This window comes from Meles meles, chromosome 6 (assembly GCF_922984935.1).
Source record: "Meles meles chromosome 6, mMelMel3.1 paternal haplotype, whole genome shotgun sequence".
NCBI classification, from domain to species: Eukaryota; Metazoa; Chordata; class Mammalia; order Carnivora; family Mustelidae; genus Meles; species Meles meles.
Genome location: NC_060071.1, coordinates 48,837,357 through 48,859,692, shown reverse-complemented (window position 1 = coordinate 48,859,692; position 22,336 = coordinate 48,837,357). Strand labels below are relative to the sequence as shown.

At 42.4% G+C, this 22,336-nt stretch overlaps 1 protein-coding gene across 4 annotated transcripts in view; it reads right to left on the bottom strand.

The window, feature by feature from the left end:
- Positions 1–22,336, bottom strand: part of ZNF609 (zinc finger protein 609) — a 231,450-nt gene that overhangs the window by 4,494 nt on the left and 204,620 nt on the right. For 3 of the 4 annotated variants that reach the window (XM_046008422.1, XM_046008418.1, XM_046008420.1), the window contains 6 exons: positions 7,330–7,417; positions 4,315–6,655; positions 2,932–3,298; positions 1,348–1,523; positions 903–1,119; positions 140–218 (listed from right to left, as the gene is read on the bottom strand). In XM_046008422.1, coding sequence (XP_045864378.1) covers positions 145–218; positions 903–1,119; positions 1,348–1,523; positions 2,932–3,298; positions 4,315–6,655; positions 7,330–7,417 — 3,263 coding nt within the window. In that variant the 3' untranslated portion in view covers positions 140–144. The remainder of the gene's footprint in view (positions 1–139; positions 219–902; positions 1,120–1,347; positions 1,524–2,931; positions 3,299–4,314; positions 6,656–7,329; positions 7,418–22,336) is intronic. The other variant, XM_046008419.1, reaches the window with a different exon arrangement.

Sequence of the window (22,336 nt, the reverse complement as noted above, 5' to 3'; positions counted from 1 at the left end):
GGGAGACCCTTACGAGAGGCTTGGCCAAGGTTCCACCATTTCCAGACCACTGAACCCCACACCTCTCCATAAGGGTTCTGTGATCCAGGTACCAACTCTCCCTGCTCTACGTGTTGTCCCAAATTAAAAAGTGACTTACCGTTCTCACCTCCGAGGGGGTGGGTAGAGTGAGGGAGTTGAGCCTTGCTGGCTGGCAACAATGGCTGTAGAAGAAAGCCCTGAGTGAGAAGGAGGACATGTTTAGTGTAACACTCCCAGAACCCTCTGATTAAACACTTTTTCTTTCTCAGCTTGGTGTGGATAACAGGAGGAGTTTCTCCTTAAATTCCTGGCTTCCCTGAGTTTTGGGGTGCTGATAGAAAAAAAAATCTGGTACTTGGCCAGATACAGTGGCTGCGGACAGTATATATGGCAAGGCTCTATTTTTCAGCTGCTTGTTTCTCTTTGGCTATGGAATACCTGGTCCTTAGTCTTCTGAATATCAAAGCCAATTTTCTAGAGGAGTTTGAGAGTCCCCAAGCTCCGGGAGAGGAAATAAATGTCCTATGCTTTAATGACTACCTGCAGGGGGCTAAGATCCGGACAGATTAAAAGCTCAACAAGAAAAAATTAAAAAGGATTCTTGCTGGGGGTCCCCTGATGTGGGCAATACTACTAGGCTACTGGGACGGAGTAAAAAAGAGTTAGGGGAAGGGGCGCCTGGGTGGCTCAGTGGGTTAAAGCCTCTGCCTTCGGCTCAGGTCATGATCTCAGGATCCTGGGATCGAGCACCGCATGGGGCTCTCTGCTCTGCAGGGAGCCTGCTTCCTCCTCTCTCTGCCTGCCTCCCTGCCTGCTTGTGATTTCTGTCAAATAAATAAAATATTAAAAAAAAAAAAAAGAGTTAGGGGAAGGAGGTTTACCTGCTGCGTAGGGTAAGTTGTACTGTGCTGGGAGCAACGAGTAGCCCAGATGGTGGTGGTGGTGGTGTGTGGACATCAGGCGCTGAGAAGGGGAGGTGCGGGGCCGGTCCACACTCCTTTCAGCCCCGCCTGCTCCCCCGACGCTGCTACAGCTGCCACCCCCCCCAACCACCCCACAACCTCCCCGATCTCTCTCCTGAGACGTTTTATCAGTTATCTGGGAAAAAAGCAGACACGAAAGCACTACTGTGAGATAAACACACACAAGATGCTCCAAGTTCACATTAGGACTCCTTACAAACGCAGGGCACCTGAGAATTGTGGAGATGCCTGGTAAAGCCAATGCCAAGTCAGCTAGGCTGCACTGTAGTTAAGACCTGAACTTGCCTGCCCACCTTCTTCCAGACCCTGGATCTGGGTTTTGTTAGCAGCCGGCGCCACTTACCGTGGGAGACTTGCTCTTGTAGTGACTGGCATGCTGCTGCAAGATGTCCAGAGCTTTGGACTCCGAGCTGGATTTACAACTGACACTGGGGCTGGCTCTCGCCTTGTCGGCATCTTCACCCCCTGAGACCTTGCTGCCGTATGGGGAGAAAGAGTAGCTGGAAGGTAGGTAGGAACCTGGGGAAGGAGAAGTAAAATGGTCAGAGATGCGAGAAGCAGAAGAAACTCCGTTTTAGTGACTGCGGTTAGGCGGGCATCAGCTTTCCTAGGCACAGGCGGAAGTGGTTCCAAACACGGTGTCTTCAGGCTGAAACTATTAGTGTGCCCTTTCTTTACTGAGCTGTAGAGGCACACTAGCTAAGGGATATTACGAACATGGGCCTCAGCTTCTGGGGAATCAACTACTCTAGATCCTCAGCCTCAGAGATTCACCTCGGAGAGGCTAAATTATGGTGAAGTGGAAAGGTCAGAGGATTTGGAGTCAGATGACCTTGGGATCAAATCTACCTCTCGAGACTTACTAGCTGGTTAGCCTTTAAGTAAAGTAACAACCCTTCTGAGTTTCAGTTTCTTTCCCATCAGCAGGAAGATACTAATGCTATTCCACAGAGAAGATTAAATGAGATCGTGTACAAGTCACTGAGTAGTGTCTGGCCCACAGCAGGCACTCGCCAAGGTAAGTGTTATTTCTGTGTGGATGGATGGAGTAACAGAGAGGAAGGAACACCACAGGCTGAGACAATTTCCTATCTCTGTTTGAAAAGTTTATTTGTGCTATTTAGAGTCTGCCTTACAGTGTTCGACCAGGATATCAAGACTAGGCTGTTCTCTCATAGGGAGTGAAAAGAATGCTCTTCTGCCCCAGAAGCATCCCACATGATGCTTCAGACAACAGAAAGCAGTGAGTACAGTTGAACAGGAGCACTGTCTTGTAATGAGTTAAAAACCACTTACGTCCCTACTCTGTGCCCGTCCCCAAGAATTCAGGGATGGCAGTGTCAAGAGCTTATCTTTCCCAAGCTGAAGGTTTTCTACTGGACCTTCCCCCACTCTGATTTCAAACAGATCTTCCCCTCTCCCACTGTCTTCCAACCTTCCAGCTGAACATGATCTTCTAAATACATGCATTGTCCTGGTTTGAATTTTATTTGTTCCATGTGTCTCTCCTGATACAATTAAGTTGTAAGCTCCTTAAGAGGGAACTCGTCTTCTCTGTTTCTTTTGTATTCCCCAAGATGCCTTCCCCATTGTAAAGTGTAGAGTATGTGCTTAAAAAAATCCCAGCTGAGGGAAGATGGCAGTGGTAGGGAGTTCTGCCTTCAGTTATCCAGGAAAACTGACTACAGAGGCAAAACTTTAGCTGGAGCAAGGGAGGGAGATACGTTCCCTCAGACCGTGGTCAGGGGTCATTCAAGGAGCTTGGGGCCAGACTGACCGGCTCACAGAATGTCACATTCAAAACAGGGCGGTCATCTGTCCCAGGCATAGTCAGCCTTAGGGGTCTGCAAGAAAACTCTGGCTCTGAAATCTGTTTCATTTCCCTTCCCAGTTAGTGGAGCGCCAAGTGGGAAGGTGGGGGCTATACCTGGGTAGTTCTGCATCATCACAGCAGGCATGCCCCGGTAGCTGGGGTGGTTGGGGTCATAGGACTGGCTGTAGGAGTAGCCGTGCATGTAAGGGATGTAGGACTGGTGCTGGGTGAGCGGGGAGGACACAGGCACATGGACACTCGGCCGGGGCTCCTTGCTCCCCAGGCGGGAGTCCTCTGATGTGGACAGCTTGCAGTCACTACTTGTGCTTTCCTTCCCATCCTCCTTGGAGACAGAGTCCTTACTCCGACTCCTCTCTTCCTTCAATTTGCGGTCCCGCTCCTCTTTCCACCGCTCATCCTCTGACTTAATGTCCGAGTACTTGGCAGGATAGACATACGTCCACATCCGGGGCTCTGCTTCCTAAAAATCACAGAACGAGCACTGAGTGTTGTACAGATGAGAACGAGATTTCAAGCTCAAGGTCGCGGGAGAAACACCAGAGCAGGTTAATACTAGACACCAGTGCAGGGTAAAATCTTGGCCTCTGTTGATCTACATTTAGATTGAACTCTGGTCCCTCCTTTTTAAAAAGCCTGCTCCCTCCCTGCCCAGCAGGAAACAAGATGTGGGGAAGGAAAAGGAAAATCCACCAGTGGGTCTTCTCTAGGAGAACATGCATTCTGGGGAAAGGAGTCTTTGAATAAAAGAAGCTGCTCCCTTTCCAAGGAATTTTAGGTGGTTTCACTTCTTAAGAGTAAGCTTAGGGGCAGAGAGTCATGAGTGCTGCCCAGCTCAGAGGAGGGAGGTCTAGTGGTGATACCGAGAAGCATGGGAAGACTTTCTAAGTCTCATAAACAGAACATGTTGCAAGACCAAGTTCTTAGTACTAACTCTACCTATTAAAAAACCATTTTTTTAAAAAGATTTTATTTTTATGTAATCTCTACATCCAACGTGGGGCTCGAACTTACAACCCTGAGATCAAGAGTTGCATGCTCCACTGACTGAACCAGCCGGGTCCCCACTATAAAATCTTTCAGGAAGTAACTAAGCCTGAATGGTAACTCCCTCTAGGAAATGGAGAGATCACCATGAACTCACTCCATAGGAACCAAACAGGGGAAGAAACACTGGACTAGGAATTGAGATAACCTGGGTTCTAGTCCTGGCTCTGCTAGTGAAGTTGCAAGTGACCCAGACAAATCAAGCTAACTCACCTGGCCCTCTCTTGTCAAATGGGAAAAACACCTTTTACTTTTTAAAATGCTTTTTAAAAACACGAACATGATTTACAAAAGTAAAGAATCCTCTAAATTCCAGATTTCTCCTGCCAATCTCTATTCTGCTGACCCCCCCCCACCTAAGGAGAGCCCTGATTTGTGAGGAAGAGAGAAAGCCTATCAAATACTATTTCTGTTTCCTCCCAGAACAGTTACCTGTCGGTACCAGAGTATGGGATCCACCTCTGCCTGCCGGCCACACTCAGCACCTGTCTTAGCCTCAGAGGCCTCCTTGCCTAGGTGGCTGGCCTCACTCAGCTTCACTTTAAGTCCTTCTGGGGCCTGGCTGGGGAGTTTGGAGGAGTCATCTAACTTCGGAATGATGACTGACTTGGCAGGGTCAGCCCCTGGCTCCTTGGCCTTCCCGGGCCCCGACTTGACCAGGTCCGTCAGGCTGGGGGCCTTGGTGAGAGTCGGTGGAATAGACGGCTTTTGCTTCCATTCTTCCTTGAGTGCTGCCTCCCGCTCCTTCAGGCCCAACTCGGCCTTCTTGTCGAGCCCCCGCTGCTGCTGCTCCAGGCTCTGCCGCTTCTGCTGCTCCTCGTACTGCTGCCGGTAGGCCGTGTTGGTGCTCAGGAGGTGGGTGTGGTAACTCTGGTCGCTGTAGCCGTACGGGGGCACATAGGCGTACTGGTTGTAGTACAGGGACTGCATGTACATGTTGGGACGCTGCTGGATGACAGAAGGCTGCTGGCTGGAACCGCTCAGTTCTGGTTTCTTTTCCTCACAGATATCGTTCTTCACTTTCCCCTCTATGCTCTCAGGCTCTTCATCCTTTTTTGTCTTCAGAGCCTGGTTCTCCACTCCTGCCTGGCTGTTGGGGTTCAGCGCCCCGGGGCTGGACTGTGCATAACTTGGAGAGTAGTAACTCTCAAAGCCTTGGTAATACGGTGAGTCTTTGCTCTGCGGCTGAGGGGGGAAAAGTGACTTCTTAGCCCCTTCCTTAACCAACTGTTCAGGGTCCTTTGATTTGACACTGTCCACTTTGCCCTCCCCGTCCTCCCCAGCATCAGATATGTCAGAGTATGCAGGGCTGTTGGTTTTGACTGAGTTGGCTTCAGCTCCATTCTGGGTCACCACATGTAAGGGAGTCAGGGGCTGGGTAGGGGTGGTGCTATCTATGCGGCTACTGCCTCCGATTGAAGGGCTGGGGGCATTGTCTGTGAAGCTGTAGATCTTGTCAGCTTCTGCCTTGATGCTAGCCAGTCGGCTTTGGTGGGGGTCTGAGGAGCCATTCAGGAGTCCCTCCATCTTCATCCCATCTCCCGATGATTCCCTGAATGGGCTTTTGCCTTCTTCTGCTCGACATACTTTCCCAGGGGTCAGAGGACTTTCAAGTTCCTTTGAAGACTCCTTCTTTTTTTTGTCTTTCTTCTTCTTGTCCTTGGCTGGAGTCAAGGCAGGGTTGACTGTGAAAGGCTCTCCCATCACAGTGGGCTTGGGCTGAATAGGTTTGAGTTGGGGGCTGTTGGGCATGGCTTGGACCACTGTGGTGGTCAAGCCTGAGGAGGAGCCTGGGCTTGCTGCTGTGAAGGTGGCGGTCTGGAAGGTGTAGATTTGCTGTGGGGGGATGGCAGGGGCAATAGGCCTCGCTGACTTTAAGCTTTTGGAAGGAATCTTTTCAGGCTTCAAACTGGAGGGTTTTTTACATTTTTCTTTTTCCATACACTTCCTTTCCAAAGAATCAAAGGCATCGTTGCTTGTTTCATCCATTACTGAGGGTCCATCATCAGAGCCATCATTAGATAAGGCCCCGAGGTCTGTGTCCCCTTCCCCACTCAGCTTTTTCTTACAGAGGCCTTTTGTGCTGAATTTGCTTGAAGGAGAAGGGCTATGGGGCTCTACGAGCCGAACTTTGGGGGTAGCTGAGCGGGCAGGGGACAAGGAACCTTTTTGTGAGACGGATGCACCATTGCAGCTCCCGAGGTCTGCATGTAGGGTGGGCTCCTCTCCGTACTCACTGTCTCCATCTGCTTCCGGCTTACTGTCATCATCTGTGTGGGCATGGGCTTGGTGGTACTTAAGTCCATTGATGTGCTTATATTTTTTGTTGCAGTTTGGGTGGGGGCAGTCAATCAGGACTGGGGAGGGACAATTTCTGTCTAGAACAGTGGGTTCCATCTTGGTCCCAGGGAGGGGACCAGTGGCTGAGCCCATGGAATTCGTACGGACACGCTTGCTCCCTTTGGAGTCCTCCGAGCTAGAATTCAGCTCCATGTCTGAAAGTGGTTTGTTTTTCCGCTTATTCGCTGAGGAAGGGCTGGCCTTGACATCTTCAGAGGTGCTACTGGCAGGTGGGCGATGCTCTGAAGAATTTTGGCTGCCCCGACGGCCTTTGCTATTGGCTCCTGCTCGGGTTTTGCTGCTGCTGCTGGTCCCTTTGCTGTCGGAGGCCGTGGCTGTCTCATTGACAGGTGTGTTACTGTTGGGACGCATGCGTTTGCCTCTACCCCGGCCATTGCGCATTTCCAAGTCACTGGTGGGAGAGTCACAGAACCTTGGCAAAGGGCAAACACAACAGGATATTATTAAGAAGAGAAAATAACTTCAAACCAGTTTAGCTGCCTTCAGAAGAACTGTCCAGATGGTAACTATCATTTTCAATGAATATGATTTGTTAAAGGAACTTTTGAAAGCGTAGGAACTGCATTAAGGGGTGGGCTCCTAGGATGCTATTTGCTTGCTAGCTGTATATCATTCTCCAACATCTGGGTTCCCCAAATCCTGGCAAACTGGGTACAAACAAGCTGTAAAGTGCCATTTATTGAAATGTCAACCAGAAAGGGTCCTTGTGAAACCCACATTGCCTAGTTGAACATGAAAGAACATGAAAATGTTCTTGAGTTTGAACTCCTTGGAGATGGCTACCATCAAAATGCAACATCAATGATTGTTTGTTTACCCACAGGCAGACTCGGTGGACTTGGTCTCAAGGTAATTCCAGACAAAGGCTTAAACAGGATCTCCTCCCCATTGCCTATCCAACCTGTCAACACGTAATTCATTTATTCTTCTTGAATGCCAGAGCAGTAGAGTGCCTTCCCTCACTATCATATTCTTTAAAAGCTGGGTGTCTTAAAAGCGATCCAACTCTAACAGGATGAAGGCATAAGGGATCACTGATTAGGGTGGCTGAGACTAATATGCGCCAAAAAGCTGTAAAATGCTTACCTGGGGGGTGCCCAATCATGCCGCGTGCAGTCAAGAAGTGTACCTACATATGTCTTGTTCCTCCATGTTACATTCACCACCAACATCCCTGGAAGACAAGAAGATTCAGATACAGACAAGAGCAACCCTGCTGGCCATGGACAAGAATGTTTTTCATTTGAGGAGGATTCTGGCTCCTGCAGGAGGGTTTAGGTGGTGCTCTGGGTCCCCATGAGACACACAGGATTGGGCCAAAATATTACTATGGGAACTGCCTAGTCAGCTCCATAGATTTATAAGATTGAGTGTTGGGGCGCCTGGGTGGCTCAGTGGGTTAAAGCCTCTGCCTTTGGCTCAGGTCATGATCTCAGGGTCCTGGGATCAAGCCCCACATTGGGAATCTCTGCTCAGCAGGGAGCCTGCTTCCTCCTTTCTCTCTGCCTGCTTCTCTGCCTACTTGTGATCTCTGTCAAATAAATAAATAAAATCTTTAAAAAAAAAAAAGATTGAGTGTCATACTGACATCAGATTTCTCTTTTAAAGAATAAAACATCACAGTTAAAAAGCACTATTTCCTACTTCTCAAACTTTCTATGGATGGGATCATGCTGACGTGTAACTTACCTTTCTCATTAACATTACAAATCTGAGATGTATCTATGCTGACATGAAAAGCTTAACTTATTTTAACTATGCTCACGTACGACTGAGCATACATGTGCTCACATACGTATGATTTGACCACAATTTTCAAGTTCTCCTACTGACGGATATTGAGGATATTTTGAGCACTGCACTCTAATGATATCACAGTGAACACTCTGTCTTGTTCATATTATTTAAAAATGGTTTTGGATGGATAATATAGTCATACTTCTAAATTCAAAAGCTAGCAAACAAATTGCAATATAAATGAAGTGTCCCTCCTATAACTGTTCTTCAGCCTTCTAGTTCCTCTACCCAGAAACATCCATGGATCCACATAATTCTCCAGAGAGATTTTACACATTTATAAACAAATATACATTTATATATTCAATATAAACAAATATACATTCTTCTCAAACGGTAGCAATATACGATGTTCTGTACTTTTTTCATCTAAACATATATTTTGGATCATTCCATATCAAGACACATTGAACTACTTCATTTCATTGAATGATTTCAAAGCGTACCATAATTTATTTAATCAGAACCCTGGTGATGGACATTTAGGTTGCGTCATTATTCTGCTATTACAAATAAAGCTAGATGGATAATCTTGTACAAATGTTATATCTTACTTATATGAGTATTTCGGTAAGGTAAATTCCTGTAAATAAAACTGTTAATCATAGAGCACTTGTATTTGGATCTTGTTAAATACTGCCAAACAGCCATCAAAGAAGATATACTAATTTATACACCCATCAGTACTGCATGAGAACACCAGCTGTCCTTTTCCTTTGGCAACACAGTGTTCTCGAACTTGTTGATCTTTGGCAACATGATAGGAGAAAAAGAGTGTTTTATGTAGTTTTAATTTAATGTTTCTCATCATGAGTCTGTATATCATATCATTTTAAGACATTATGAGATGTATTTCCTTCCTAACTGAATTGTCTGTTAAAATCCTTTGCTCATTTTTCTACGGAAATATGTAGTCTTTTACTTACTTCTAACTCTTAATATACTAAAATAAGCCTATTGTCTGTTGTACAAATCAGGTATTTCCCCTGGTTTGTCATGTGCTAATGGTGGTTAATGCTCTGTAGACATTATTTGCCTTAAAAAAAAAAAAAAAAAGATTTATTTATTTGAGAGAGACAGATATAGTGACAGAGAGCACCAGCAGGGAGAAGGGAGAAGAAGGTTCCCTGCTGAGCACAAAGCCCAAAGCAGGCTCGATCCCAGCTCCTGGGATCATGACCTTTGAGCTGAAGGCAGATGCTTAACTGACTGAGCCAACCAGTCACCCCATTTACCTTTTTAAAGAAGGTTTATTGAAGTACTCTCTATACCCAAGGTGGGGCTCAAACTATGACCCTGAAGTCAAGAGTTGCATGCTGTACTGACTGAGCCAGCCAGGCGCCCCCAAATTATTGACTTTTATGTTGTTATCTTTATCAGTCTTTTATTTTATAGCTTTAGAGTTTTTTTGTCCTATTTCAAAAGGCTTTCCTTATTCCATCACTTCATTAATAGTTTTTTCTTATGGTTTCTTTTAGTACTTTTACAGTTTGATTTTTTTTTTTTTTAAGATTTTATTTATTTACTTGACAGAGAGACAGCAAGAGAAGGAACACAAGCAGAGGGAGTGAGGGCGTGGGAGAGGGAGAAGCAGACTCTCACTTAGCAGGGAGCCTGATGCGGGGCTAGATCCCAGGACCCTGGGATCATGACCGGAGCCAAGGGCAGACGCTTAACAACCGAGTCACCCAGGCGCCCAGTATAGTTTGATTTTTTTATCTTTAAATCTTTGACCCAGCTGAAATTCAATCTGGTATAAAACTTTTTTTTAAAGTAATCTCCATATCCAACATGGGGCTCAAACTCATGACCGGGAGATCAAGAATCAGATGCTCTACTGACTGAGCCAGGCACCCCTAAAACAACTTTTTAATTTTGTTTTTGTGGCTTATTTATCCTCTTAAGTATTTTTGGTTAATTCCACATTTTTAGTGAAGTCAAATATATTGAGCTTCTCCTTTATGGTTTATGCTTCTGAGGTTTTATCACAAAGTCACTAACATTATACCTTGAGATGCTTTAAAGTTATTATTAACAAGCTATAAATAGTTTTTACATTTTTAATGGTAGAAAAAATGAAAAGGAGAATAACATTTTATGTCACATGAAATTATATGTTATGTTATCTGAATAAAGTTTTACTGGAATCATAACCACACTTACTCATTTATGCACTGATCTATGCCTGATTTCAGGCCACAAGGCAGAGTTACATACGCAACAGAGAGGCTGCACGGCCTGCAAAGCCTAAAATATTTACTATCTGGCCCTTTGTGAAGAAGTTTGCTAGCCCATTTTAGATCTTTTTTCCTTTCAAATATAAGCATTTAAAGGTATAAATTTCCCTCATAGTCTATGTTACCTGCATTCCACAAGCTTTGATATGTTTCCATGATCATTCAGGTCCAAACATTTTCTAGTTCCCCAGTGATTTCCTTTTTGATCCTGAGTTATTTAGAAAAGTGTTGTCAAATTCCCAACTATCTAGGGACTTTCCCAATATCTTTTTGTTATTCATTTCTAATATAATTTGATTCTAATATAATTTATGGCAGAGAACATACTCTATATGATTTCAAACCTTTCAAATTTGGAGAACTTCTGGTTCTCCAAATATGATCTATCTTGAAGAAAGTTCCATGTGCACCTGAAAGTAGAATCTTAAAGTGTGTACTCTATAGTTTTAGGGTTTCTATAAATGAATGATATTATTCAAATCTACTATATGGCCACTAATTTTCTCCCGTCTTATCAATTACTTGCCCCCTCTTTTTGCTTACTGGAATTTCTGTTCCTCTAGAAGCTGGATGTTCTAGATTAATCCTCTTTTTTTATCTCTTACTCCTGCTTTCCACTCCTTTGTCTGTATTTTATATTCTAAGGGATTTCCTTCATCTTCTAAGTTATATTCTGAAATTTCCATTTTTACTACTGTATTATTTTAAAAAGGCATCCTGTTGTTTCATAGATACAATAATGTTATTTCTCTAAAGGTATTTTATTATAGTTGACCCTTGAACAACAAAGGTTTAAAGTGCATGGGTCCCCCTATACATGGATTTATTCTTTTTAAAGATTTATCCATTTATTTGAGAGAGAGCATGTATGTGCAAGCACCTACGGGTGTGGGAAGGAGCAGAAAGACTCTCAGGCAGACTCCCTGCTGAGCAGATGACCTGAGCTGAAACCAAGGGTTGGACAAAACCAGGAATGTGATGTTTAACTGACTAACTGACTGAGCCACCAAGGTGCATGCAGATTTTTTTTTTTTAATAAATACAGTACAGGGGCGCCTGGTTGGCTCAGTGGGTTAAGCTTCTGCCTTCGGCTCAGGTCATGATCTCAGTGTCTTGGGATCCAGTCCTACATCGGGCTCTCTGCTCGGCGGGGAGCCTGCTTCCCTCTGTCTCTGCCTGCCTCTCTGCCTGCTTGTAATCTCTCTCTCTCTCTGTCAAATAAATAAATCTGACAGAGATAGGGTCGCCTGGGTGGCTCAGTGGGTTAAGCCGCTGCCTTCGGCTCGGGTCATGATCTCAGGGTCCTGGGATTGAGTCCTGCATTGGGCTCTCTGCTCAGCGGGTAGCCTGCTTCCCTCTCTCTCTCTCTCCGCCTGCCTCTCTGTCTACTTGTGATCTCTCTCTGTCAAATAAATAAATAATAAAATCTTTTAAAAAATAAAATAAATACAGTATAGTACTGTAAATGTATTTTCTCTTATGATTTTTTTTTTTATTTTTAAAAATAAATTCCAAGAGGCCTAGGTGGCTTATTCAGTTAAGCATCTGACCCTTGGTTTTGGCTCAAGTCTTAATCTCATGTTGTGGGATGGAGCCTCTTATCAGTCTCCATGCTTGGCAGAGTCAGCTTGTCCCTTTCCCTTTTTCTCCACCTGCCTGCTCTCACGTGTGCGTTCTTTCTCAATAATAAAATAAATTCCAGTATAATTAACATACTGTGTTATATTAGTTTCAGGTATATAATAAACCATTACTTAGGGCTCATTGTAAGCATACTCCTTATTTCTTAGCCCTCCTTTCTCCCAACCTTAGATAAAAAACAAAGAAACAACAACTAAAAACCAAACTTTTGTGTTTTCAGTTCTCTTAAATCAGTACTTGTATGTTTGCTTTCTAGTTTCCAAAGTTCTATTGACTATTCTTGTTTGCAGTAGTTTTGTTTCTTAAAAATTTTTTTTTAGATTTTTAAAAAAATATTTTATTTACTTATTTGCCAGAGAGAGAGCGAGCGAGCACAAGCAGGGGGAGGGGCAGGCAGAGGGAAAAGAGGGAGAAGCAGGCTCCCAATGAGCAAGGAGTCTGATGTGGGACTCGATCCCAAAACACTGAGATCATGACTTAAGCCAAAGGCACATGCTTAACCAACTGAGCTACCCAGGCATCCCTTGTCTTCTTCTTCTTCTTTTTAAAGATTTATTTATTTGAGAGAGAGACAGAGATAGAGGGCACATGAGTGAATGCACATGAGTGGGGGGAGTGTTAGAGGGAGAGGGAGAATCTCCAGCAGGCTCCCCCGAGGGCTCTGATTCTAGGACCCTGAGATTATGACTGGAGCCTAAGTGGCATACTTAACTGACTGAGCCACCCAGGTGCCTCAGTCTTATCTGTTTTTAAAGAAACCTGTGAGTTTATACCTTAAAAACAAAATCCCTTTACTGACATTTGACTGAATTATAAAGGGAGAAACTGGGAGGTAAGTATGTACTTTCAATCTATCATGTTTAACTAATATAATGCATTTACTTTATTTATCTGGTATCTTTCTTTCTTTCTTTCTTTTTAAGATTTTATTTATTTGACAGAGAGCGAGATCACAAGTAGGCAAAGAGGCAGGCAGAGAGCAGAGAGTAGAGAGCAGAGGGCAGATGCTAAGCAGAGAGCCCGATGCCGGGCTCGACCCCAGGACCCTCAGATCATGATCCGAGCTGAAGGCAGAGGCCCAACTCACTGAGACACCCAGACACCTGTATGGTATATTTCAAATGTACAAACTATTTAGACAGGTTTCTAATTAGAACCTAATTCAGGAAAATTATCACATATTATATATTCATTTACTGTCTCTCTGCCATTCTTTCAATCTCTTTTATCTCCTAGGACTCCTATCTAATATGTGTTAGAACCTCTCAACCATTATCTATTTAAGTTGATCTCTCATGTATTTTTTCTCTTTGTGTTTGATTTTCCCCACTTATGATTTGTTCCTAGAACTTATCTAAGGTATTGAGTTAAAAAAAAATTTTCAACTTTGTCATTTACAAAATTTTAAACTGATTAATTTTTTTTAAAGGTTTTATTTGACAGAGAGAGATCACAAGTACACACACAGAGAGAGAGAGGGAAGCAGGCTCCCTGCTGAGCAGAGAGCCTGATGCGGGGCTTGACCCCAGGACCCTGAGATCATGACCTGAGCTGAAGGCAGCAGCTCAACACACTGAGCCACCCAGGTGCCTCTAAACTGATTAATTTTTCATATCTATATAACATTATTTAATTTCTAGCTCTTTGGCTCACAGTTTTGTTTTGCTTTGTTTTTTTAAAGATCTTATTTATTTGACAGAGAGAGAAAGAGAGCACAAGCAGGGGGAGCGGCAGGCAGAGGGAAAAGCATGCTCCCCGCTGAATAGGGAGCTCCATGTGGGTCTTGATCCCAGGATGCTGGGATCATGACCTGATCTGAAGTCAGACACTTAACCAACTGAGCCACACGGGCACCCTAGACTTATTACAGTCTTTATTTGTACCACACAATAATTTCACTAGGTGTTCATTCAATTCCTGGTGGTTAAATTTTTAAAATTACTTTTTACATTGAGATAATTATAGATTCACATACAGTTGTAAGAGCTAACAGAAACCCCACTGTACCTTTACTATTTCCCCTAATGGCAACAACTTGCAAAACTATAGTATTATATCCCAACCAGGAATCTAACAATGACACATCAAGATACAAAATATGTTCCTCAACACAAGGATACCTTCTGTTGCCCTTTTATAGCTTCACTCACTTCCCTTTATTCCTGGCAACTACTAATCTGTTACCCATTTCTGTAATTTTGTCATTTTAACAATGTTATATAAATGGAATCAGACAGCATATAACCTCTTGGGACTGTCTCGCCACCCCTGCCTTACAGCATATAATTATCTGGAGATTCATCCAAGTTGTTGCATGTATCAGCAGTTCAGTCTTTTTAGTCGGTGAGTGGTAGTCCCTAGTATGGATGTACCAGTTAGTTTTACCACTTACCTGCTGAATGTGAAGGACATCTGGGTTGTTTCCAGTTTGGGGCTATTATTAATAAAGGTGCTATAAACATTTGTGTACAGGCTTTCATTGCACTTGAGTTTTTATCTCTCAGATAAATACCCAGGAGTGCAATTATTAGAACATATTATAGGTGCATATTTAGTTTTTTAAGAAACTGCCAAACTGTTTTCTAGAGTAGCTGTACTCTTCTACATTCCTACCAGCCATGCATGAGAATTCCAGATTCACTGCATTTTTGCCAGTATTTGGCATTAACTTTTAATTTTAGTCATTCTAACAGTGTGTAGTAATGTCTCATGTTGTAGTTTTAATTTGCATTTCTGTAATGGCTAATGATGTTGAACATCTTTTTATATGCTTATTTGCCATCTGCATATCCTCTTTGGTGAAATGTCTGTTCATGTCTTTAGCCCACTTTCTGACTAGATTGTTTTCTATTATTCAGTTTCAAGAGCTCTTTATATATTCTGGATACTAGTCCTTTGTTGGGCATTTTCTTTTATTCTCTAGCTTGACTTTTCACATCTTAACAGGGTCTTACATAAACCAAACATTTTAAATTTTGATGAAATACAATTTATCCAAATCCCCTTTTATGACTGTGCTCTTGGTGTCAAGTCTAAGAACTCTGTGCCTACTAAAGATTTTCTTTCAGGTTTAAGTTTTCTATTTAGGTCCTCGATCGATTAATAGTTTTTTGTGTATGATTCTTTTTCCTTTGTTTTGGCCCATGATGTCCACTTGTTCCAACACCAGTTGTTTGAAAAGGCTATCTTTCATCCCAAGAACTGCTTTTGCACCTCTGCCAAAATCAGCTGGGTGTATTTGTATGTCTGTTCTGGGTTCTCTGTTTTGTTCCCCTGGTCTGTGTCTTTCCATCTGCCAATATCACAGCCTTGATTAGTGTGGCTATAAAGTTAGTCTTGAAATCAGGGGTCTGATTCCTCCCACTTTATTCTTTTTCAAACTGTTTTAGCTATTTGTGTTCCTTTGGCCTTCGCATATAAATTTTAGAGTAATCTTGTCCACATCTACAAAATATCTTGCTAGAATTTTTATAGGAATTAACATTAAACCTGAATATCAATTTGGGGAAATCTGACATCTTTACTATGTACTCCTCATAAATTTAAATCTTCTTTGATTTCTTTTATCAGCTTTGTATAGTTTCAGCACATAAATCTTACAGCTATTTTGTTAGATTTACATCTAAGGATTTCATTAAAAACAAAAAAAGATTTTATTTAAATATTTTAGAGCTAGGCAGTGCACAAACAGGGGAAGAAACAGAGGAAGAGGGATAAGGATACTCCACACTCAGTCCAGAGCCTGACATGGGGCTTGATCCACGATCATGAGATCATAACCTGAGCCAAAATCAAGAATTGGATGCTTAACCAACTGAGCCACCCAGGTGCTCAAGCATTTCACTTTTTTGAGCTATTGTAAATGGTATTATATTTTTAATTTTCATGTCCATTTGTTCATAGCTAGCATGTAACAGACCTAGAATTTATTTTTATATATTTATCTTATATTCTACAATCTAGTTGAACTTACTCATTAGTTCTAAGAGTTTATTATATACTCACTGAGATTTTCTATTTAGACAATCATGGAACGTGCAAATAAGTACACTTGTATTTCTTCCTTTCTGATCTGTGTGCCTTCTATTTCCTTTTCTTGTCTGGTTGCACTAGCTAGTACTTCCAGCCCTATGTTAGATAAGGGTAGTGAGAATAGACATCCTTGCCTTGTTCCTGCTTTTATTGGGGTAAACATTCAGTCTTTCATTAGGAAGTATAATGTTTGGCTCCATGTTGGGGATACAAGGCAAAAAGAAAACCCAGTTGTTCCACAAGATTTGAGGTCCCTCGATGGTGTGCCTTCTCTCCCCCACCTTCACAATCTTTTTTTTTTTTTTTTTTTTAAAGATTTTATTTATTTGTCAGAGAGAGAGAGAGAGAGAACACGAGCAGGGGAAGGGGCAAAGGGAGCAAGGAGTAGCAAGGAGCCTAATATGGGAACCTGGGATCATGACATGAGCTAAAGTCAGATGCTTAACCAACTGAGTCACCCAGGAGCTCCCTGAACAGGTCTTTTTATGGCCTCTGCCAGTAGAGTAAATTTAGGATATCACAATTCTAATCACTGTACCAGAAGGCAGCTTGACATACTTCTTCACAACTCCATAGGCTTCCCTCCTCCCCCATTCAATTAATTTCTGGAAGTCTCCTTTCATGAGGTTGGTTGGGGGATGGCATCTCCCCTGGCTTCAAGTTCTGCCTCTTTTGGGGGCATTTTAGTATCTAGTTACTGCTCAAAAACTCATCTCTCAGGCACCATTCTCTATTCACTGGAGGCCAACAGGCTCACAGTTTCAGCTTCACCCAGTGACTTGTATCTCTCCTATTTTTGGTCCATGAAGGTGGTATTTTGTTCTTGGGCCCAAATATGTTGATTTCTACTTTATATATTTTATATCTTGCTATGTGTTTGAAACACAGGGTATGTGTCAAAAGTTTAAACACAGTAAATCATCTTGATTGGAAGTCCCAAAGCACATTTTCTATGTAATTTATTTATAGAGTAAGTCTAGGAACTCTACAATTAGCCTTTACTTTGTCTTTGGTCATACACTAATAAAATACTATTTCACCCAGCACTCCCAGGGCATATCTGTAGTAATTCACCTATATTCATTTTCTTCTTTGATGTGGAATGTGACTGTCTAAAGATCAATGGACTTGGAATTAGAAAATCTTAGTCCAAAATCTCACTCTTTTACAGTATAACCTTGGTCAAGTCACTTAAACTCTATGCCTCTCAGATTTAAAAAAAAAAAAAAATTTTTTTTTAAAGAGTTTATTCATCTATCTGACAGAGATCACAAGTAGGCAGAAAGAGTAGGGGGAAGCAGGCTCCCCACTAAGCAGAGAGCCTGATGCGGGGCTCGATCTCAGGACCCTGGGACCATGACCCAAGCCGAAGGCAGAGGCTTCAACACACTGAGCCACCCAGGTGCCCCTCTCAGATTTAAAAAAATATATTTTATTTTTATTATTTATTATTTATTTGACAGAGAGACAGACAGAGAGGGAACACAAGCAGGGGGAGTGGAAGAGGGAGAAGCAGGCTTCCTGCTGAGCAGCGAACCTGATGTGGGGCTCCATCCCAGGACCCTGGGATCATGACCTGAGCTTAAGGCAGGAAGTGTTAACGACTGAGCTACCCAGGCACTCTGCCTCTCAGATTTTTAATCAATACTCCAGGATTAAAATGGAAATAAATGATAGGTTTGTTAAATTAGATAACTAGCCTATGGTAGCCTTTGTATAAGTCAAAGAGAATGCTTTAGACAAAACCAAAGAACATCAGTACTTGCACCCTGAACTCTTGAACAGGGCTTTAAATCTTATTTAGTCCCTGTTTTCTTTCAAATCGAATCTTAGGACACTTGATCATAAAATCAGATCAGATAAGGGAGTTGGGGGGGGGGGGGAAGAATTATCCTACCAGAAAGTCTCACTAATGAAATCAGCGCAGAAAAGAACTTTGGTTTAGCCAAACGGATTCTAACTCAAACATTTACTGCACATCTATTATGTGCTAGGTGTTTTCATACTCATTATCTTGTCAAATATTAACAGCCCTGTTCACCTTTTTGAACAAGGCAGGCCATATAGAGAAAGCATAGTCCTTCCAACAATCCAGGTCATACAGTGATATAGCTACTCTGCAAACAAGGAGATGAGAGCCAAGAAAGGTTAAGTAATTTATCAAAGACCTCATTATTTATTAGTGGTCAAGGTATCTGGGCCTGTACAGTTATCTGTAATGGATTCTGGATTCTTTACATAATTTCCTTAAAATATCCCTTTATTTTAATCTTAGATAAAAGACACATACAGGATTGCAGGGAGAAAAAGGACAGGATTGCAAGGAGGTAAAGGACAGAATTCCTATCCCTTTCCAGGGCGCTGACATCTTAAGGGAAATGGCAAACCTCTTAAGAAAGCAATTAGGCTATATTCTCTATAGCCATTAGCAAAATGAATTCAAATGGATGTCTCCTCCCAGTGATGGGTTCCTCTGATTACTACATTACGAATTTGAATAGGAAAAGAGTCCACTTATTTCTAGACAATGTAAGACTTAGAGATAGGCACCTCATTAATAAGGGCAGATGAGCACAGCTGTATATAGGAAGCAGCAATACAATTTGAAGATGAATGTTACTCATACTCTTGAAACAGCTGGGCAGGAACACATGTTTATAAATCTGTCTTCTTCCTCTAGTATATATAAGCTGCAAACCCTAGCAATAATGAATGAGCTGAGAAGAAGACAGGTCAGACAGAGTGCTGGAAATGGAAGAGGGGAAGCGGAAAAATTCTAATATGGAAAAACAAAATGGAGGCTTGTTTAAATGTCAAACCAAACACATTTTTCTGAAGTGTAACTCTCTTCCTACAAGGTTCTGAGTTGAGACAGCTGGAAGAATAAGAGGACAGGAAGGAAAAAGCAGAAAATAACACTTAACAGACTTAGTTTCTCTATTAGGGCAGCATGTATACTGAAGAGAAAGAAAAATGGTTTCCATTTTAGAAAGTGTGCGTGTGTGTGTGTGTGTGTTAAACCAGATCCGCACTCTATTGAGGGTTTTTTGTTTTTTTTTTTTAAAGTCATCTCTACACCCAACATGGGGCTTGAACTCACGAATCAAGAGTCGCATGCAAGCTCTATGGATTGAGCCAGCCAGCCACCCCTGAAAGCTTCCTATTTTGAATTAGTGTTCACAAAATAAGGAAAAGCTTGACATATTTAAAGATAATAATGCTAAAAATAGTAGTAATAAATAGTGTTTTGTTTCTCTAGATGGTTATTTTCCAAGGATCTTACAGACATAATCTCATTAAACATTACTGATTTTTAAAGTGCTGAGTATTCTCTCTTCTTACAGGTGATGGATACTACAGCAAAGTAAAGGGGAAATGACTTAGTGTGAGGCAGCAGTCAGGTTCTGCCCATCTCAGGAAGAGTGGTGTTGAGAAAAAAAAAAAAAACAATCCCAAAGCAGCACTGTTTTCTTTCAGAGGATAATTTAAAGCCTCAAAATAGATGCAGAGCCAAGACTGATCCAAGCACAATAGTGGAAAGAGTAAATTTTATCTCCAGGGCGCTCACTTTTACTTCTCCTAGCACCTTGTTTCTCTCAGGGATCTAGTACCTCCACGCTCAGGTGACTCTCTTTGTTTTTTGGGTTGTTTTTTTTTTTTAAACACATTCTTATTTTTTATTTTATTTTATTTTTAAAGATTTTATTTATTTAACAGAGAGATAGAGAGAGAGCACAAGTAGACAGAGTGGCAGACAGAGGGAGAGAGAGAGAAGCAGGCTCTCCATCGAGCAAGGAGCCCTGATGCAGGGCTCAATCCCAGGACCCTGTGATCATGACCTGAGCTGAAGGCAGTCGCTTAACTGACTGCGCCACTCAGGTGCCCCTTACACACATTTAAAAAAAGATTTCATTTATTTGAGAGAGAGAGCAAGGGGGAGGAGCAGAGGGGAAAGTCAGAGGGAGAGAATCTCAAACAGACTCCCTGCTTAGCACAGAGCCCACTGCAGCTGATCCCAGGACTCTGAGATCATGTCCTCAGTTAAGTCAGATGCTCAACTGACAGCCACCCAGGTGCCCCCTGACATTACCTTTCAAAAAGCACATGCACTGGGGCGCCTGGGTGGCTCAGTGGGTTAAGCCGCTGCCTTCGGCTCAGGTCATGATCTCAGGGTCCTGGGATCGAGTCCCGCATCGGGCTCTCTGCTCAGCAGCGAGCCTGCTTCCCTCTCTCTCTCTCTGCCTGCCTCTCTGTCTACTTGTGATCTCTCTCTGTCAAATAAATAAATAATTAAAAAAAAAAAAAAAAAAAGCACATGCACTTTGACCCAACAAACCCTCCTGTGGTATTTACTCATAAATATTCTCAGTATAAAATATGAATGAAGTATTTGCTGCAGTAGTGTTTAACAGCAAAAAATGGGAACCAAATGAAAAGTCCCTCAATGAGGGACCAGTTAAATCCATTTCTGTACATCCATACAATGGAATACTATGCAGCTGTTAAAAAACGAAGCAACTATAAATAAACTGCTATGGGACAAATTCTAAGATATACAGGTGAGTGAAAAAGAAGCAAGGTACAGAACAGTAACCATAGTTTGTTACCATCTGTGTAAAAAAAAAAAAAGTATATAATAGGTATTTACAAGTGCATAGAAGGTCACTGGAAGGATAAATAAACTAATAGCAGTCTTGTCCAGGGAAGGAACCTGGGTGGCTGGGACTCAAGCAAGGGAAACTTTTCATTGTATACTCATTTTACCTTTGAATTTTGCCCCACATGCATGTCTTATGTATTAAAAAAATAAATAAATAAAAAGTTAATTTGATAGAATTTCAAAGATGTTCTAAAAATTCTCCTTTTAGGGGTGTGTGGGTGGCTCAGTTGGTTAAATGTCCAACTCTTGATTTCAGTTCAGGCCATGATCTCAGGATTGTGAGATCCAGCCCCGCTCAATATTCCCTCTCCATCTCCCTCAGCCCCTCTGTACCAACTCCTTCTCTAAAAAACAAAACAAACAAACAAAAATCCACAAACGAACAACAAAAAACTCCTTGTAGGCAAAAGTGCAGGCAATACTGGACTTGAAAAGGGCATACAAGTGGCAGGATAGACACTATCTCTGAAAAAAAACCTGTCTCAATTCCTCTATAATGGTCAACCTCTCTTAATTCAGAGTATCAGAGCGATTGTGGCAGTTCTAAAATATGTCTACAAATTCTTTGATATTTCTTCCTTCAAAAAAGTGAGACCTAATTCTCCTCACCTTGAATGTGGGTTACCTAGCAACTTGCTTCTAATAAACAGAATGTGGTGGAAGCAATGTGCATGACTTAAAGTAGGTAATGAAAGGAATTGTGGTCTCCTCCTTGGTTTTTCTCTTGGGGAAGCCAGCTGCTGTGATGTGAGGACACTCCAGCAGGCCACCCTATGGAGAGGTCCATGAGACTAGAAACCGAGGCCTCCTGCTAACAGCCATGTGAGTAAGCCAACTTGGAAGAGGATCCTCCAAGTTTAGATAGGCTTTCAGATGATGGCCAAGCCCAGTAGCATCTTGACTGCAACCTCACGAGAGACCCTGAGACAGAACCAGCCACCTAAGCCACTCCTGAACTCTTGACCCACGAAAACTATAGGAGATAATATTTATTTATGCTTTGGGGGTAATTTGTTACTATATAATAGATAACCTAGAGCAGTGTCTTAACCCTGAATAGACAAAGAATTCATTTAACTTATTTCTTCCTGGAGCAAATATTTATGGAGCATCCATTATTTGCCAGGCATTATGCTAAGTATTGTAGTAACAAAAAACAGCTACAAAGATACTGAGGTTCATTCCTGGGCTTAAATATTTATTAAAAGCCTATTCTGTGGAATTCACTGGAAAAGGTACTGAAGAACAAAGGTTAATAAGGCCAGCTGCCTGTCCTCAACATAAGGGACTGATAAAGGGAAAGGGCAGGGTGAAGAGCTCTCAAGTTACTCCAACAGGCTTGAGTTTTTAAAGATTTTATTTATTTGTTTGACAGAGAGAGATCACAAGTAGACAGAGAAGCAGGCAGAGAGAGAGAGAGGGAAGCAGGCTCACTGCTGAGCAGAGAGCCCGATGCGGGACCCGATCCCAGGACCCCGAGATCATGACCTGAGCCGAAGGCAGCAGCTCAACCCACTGAGCCATCCAGGCGCCCAGGCTTGAGTTTTTAAATGGAAACATAAGCATTTGCCTATGTGCTATTTTTTTAAAACTTTTTTTAAAATTTATTTGAGAGAGAGAAAGAAAGAGCATTAGCAGGGAAAAGAAGGAGAAGCAGGCTTAACACAGGGCTCCAGTCCAGGACCCCAGGATCATGACCTGAGCCAGAGTCGGACACTTAATTGAC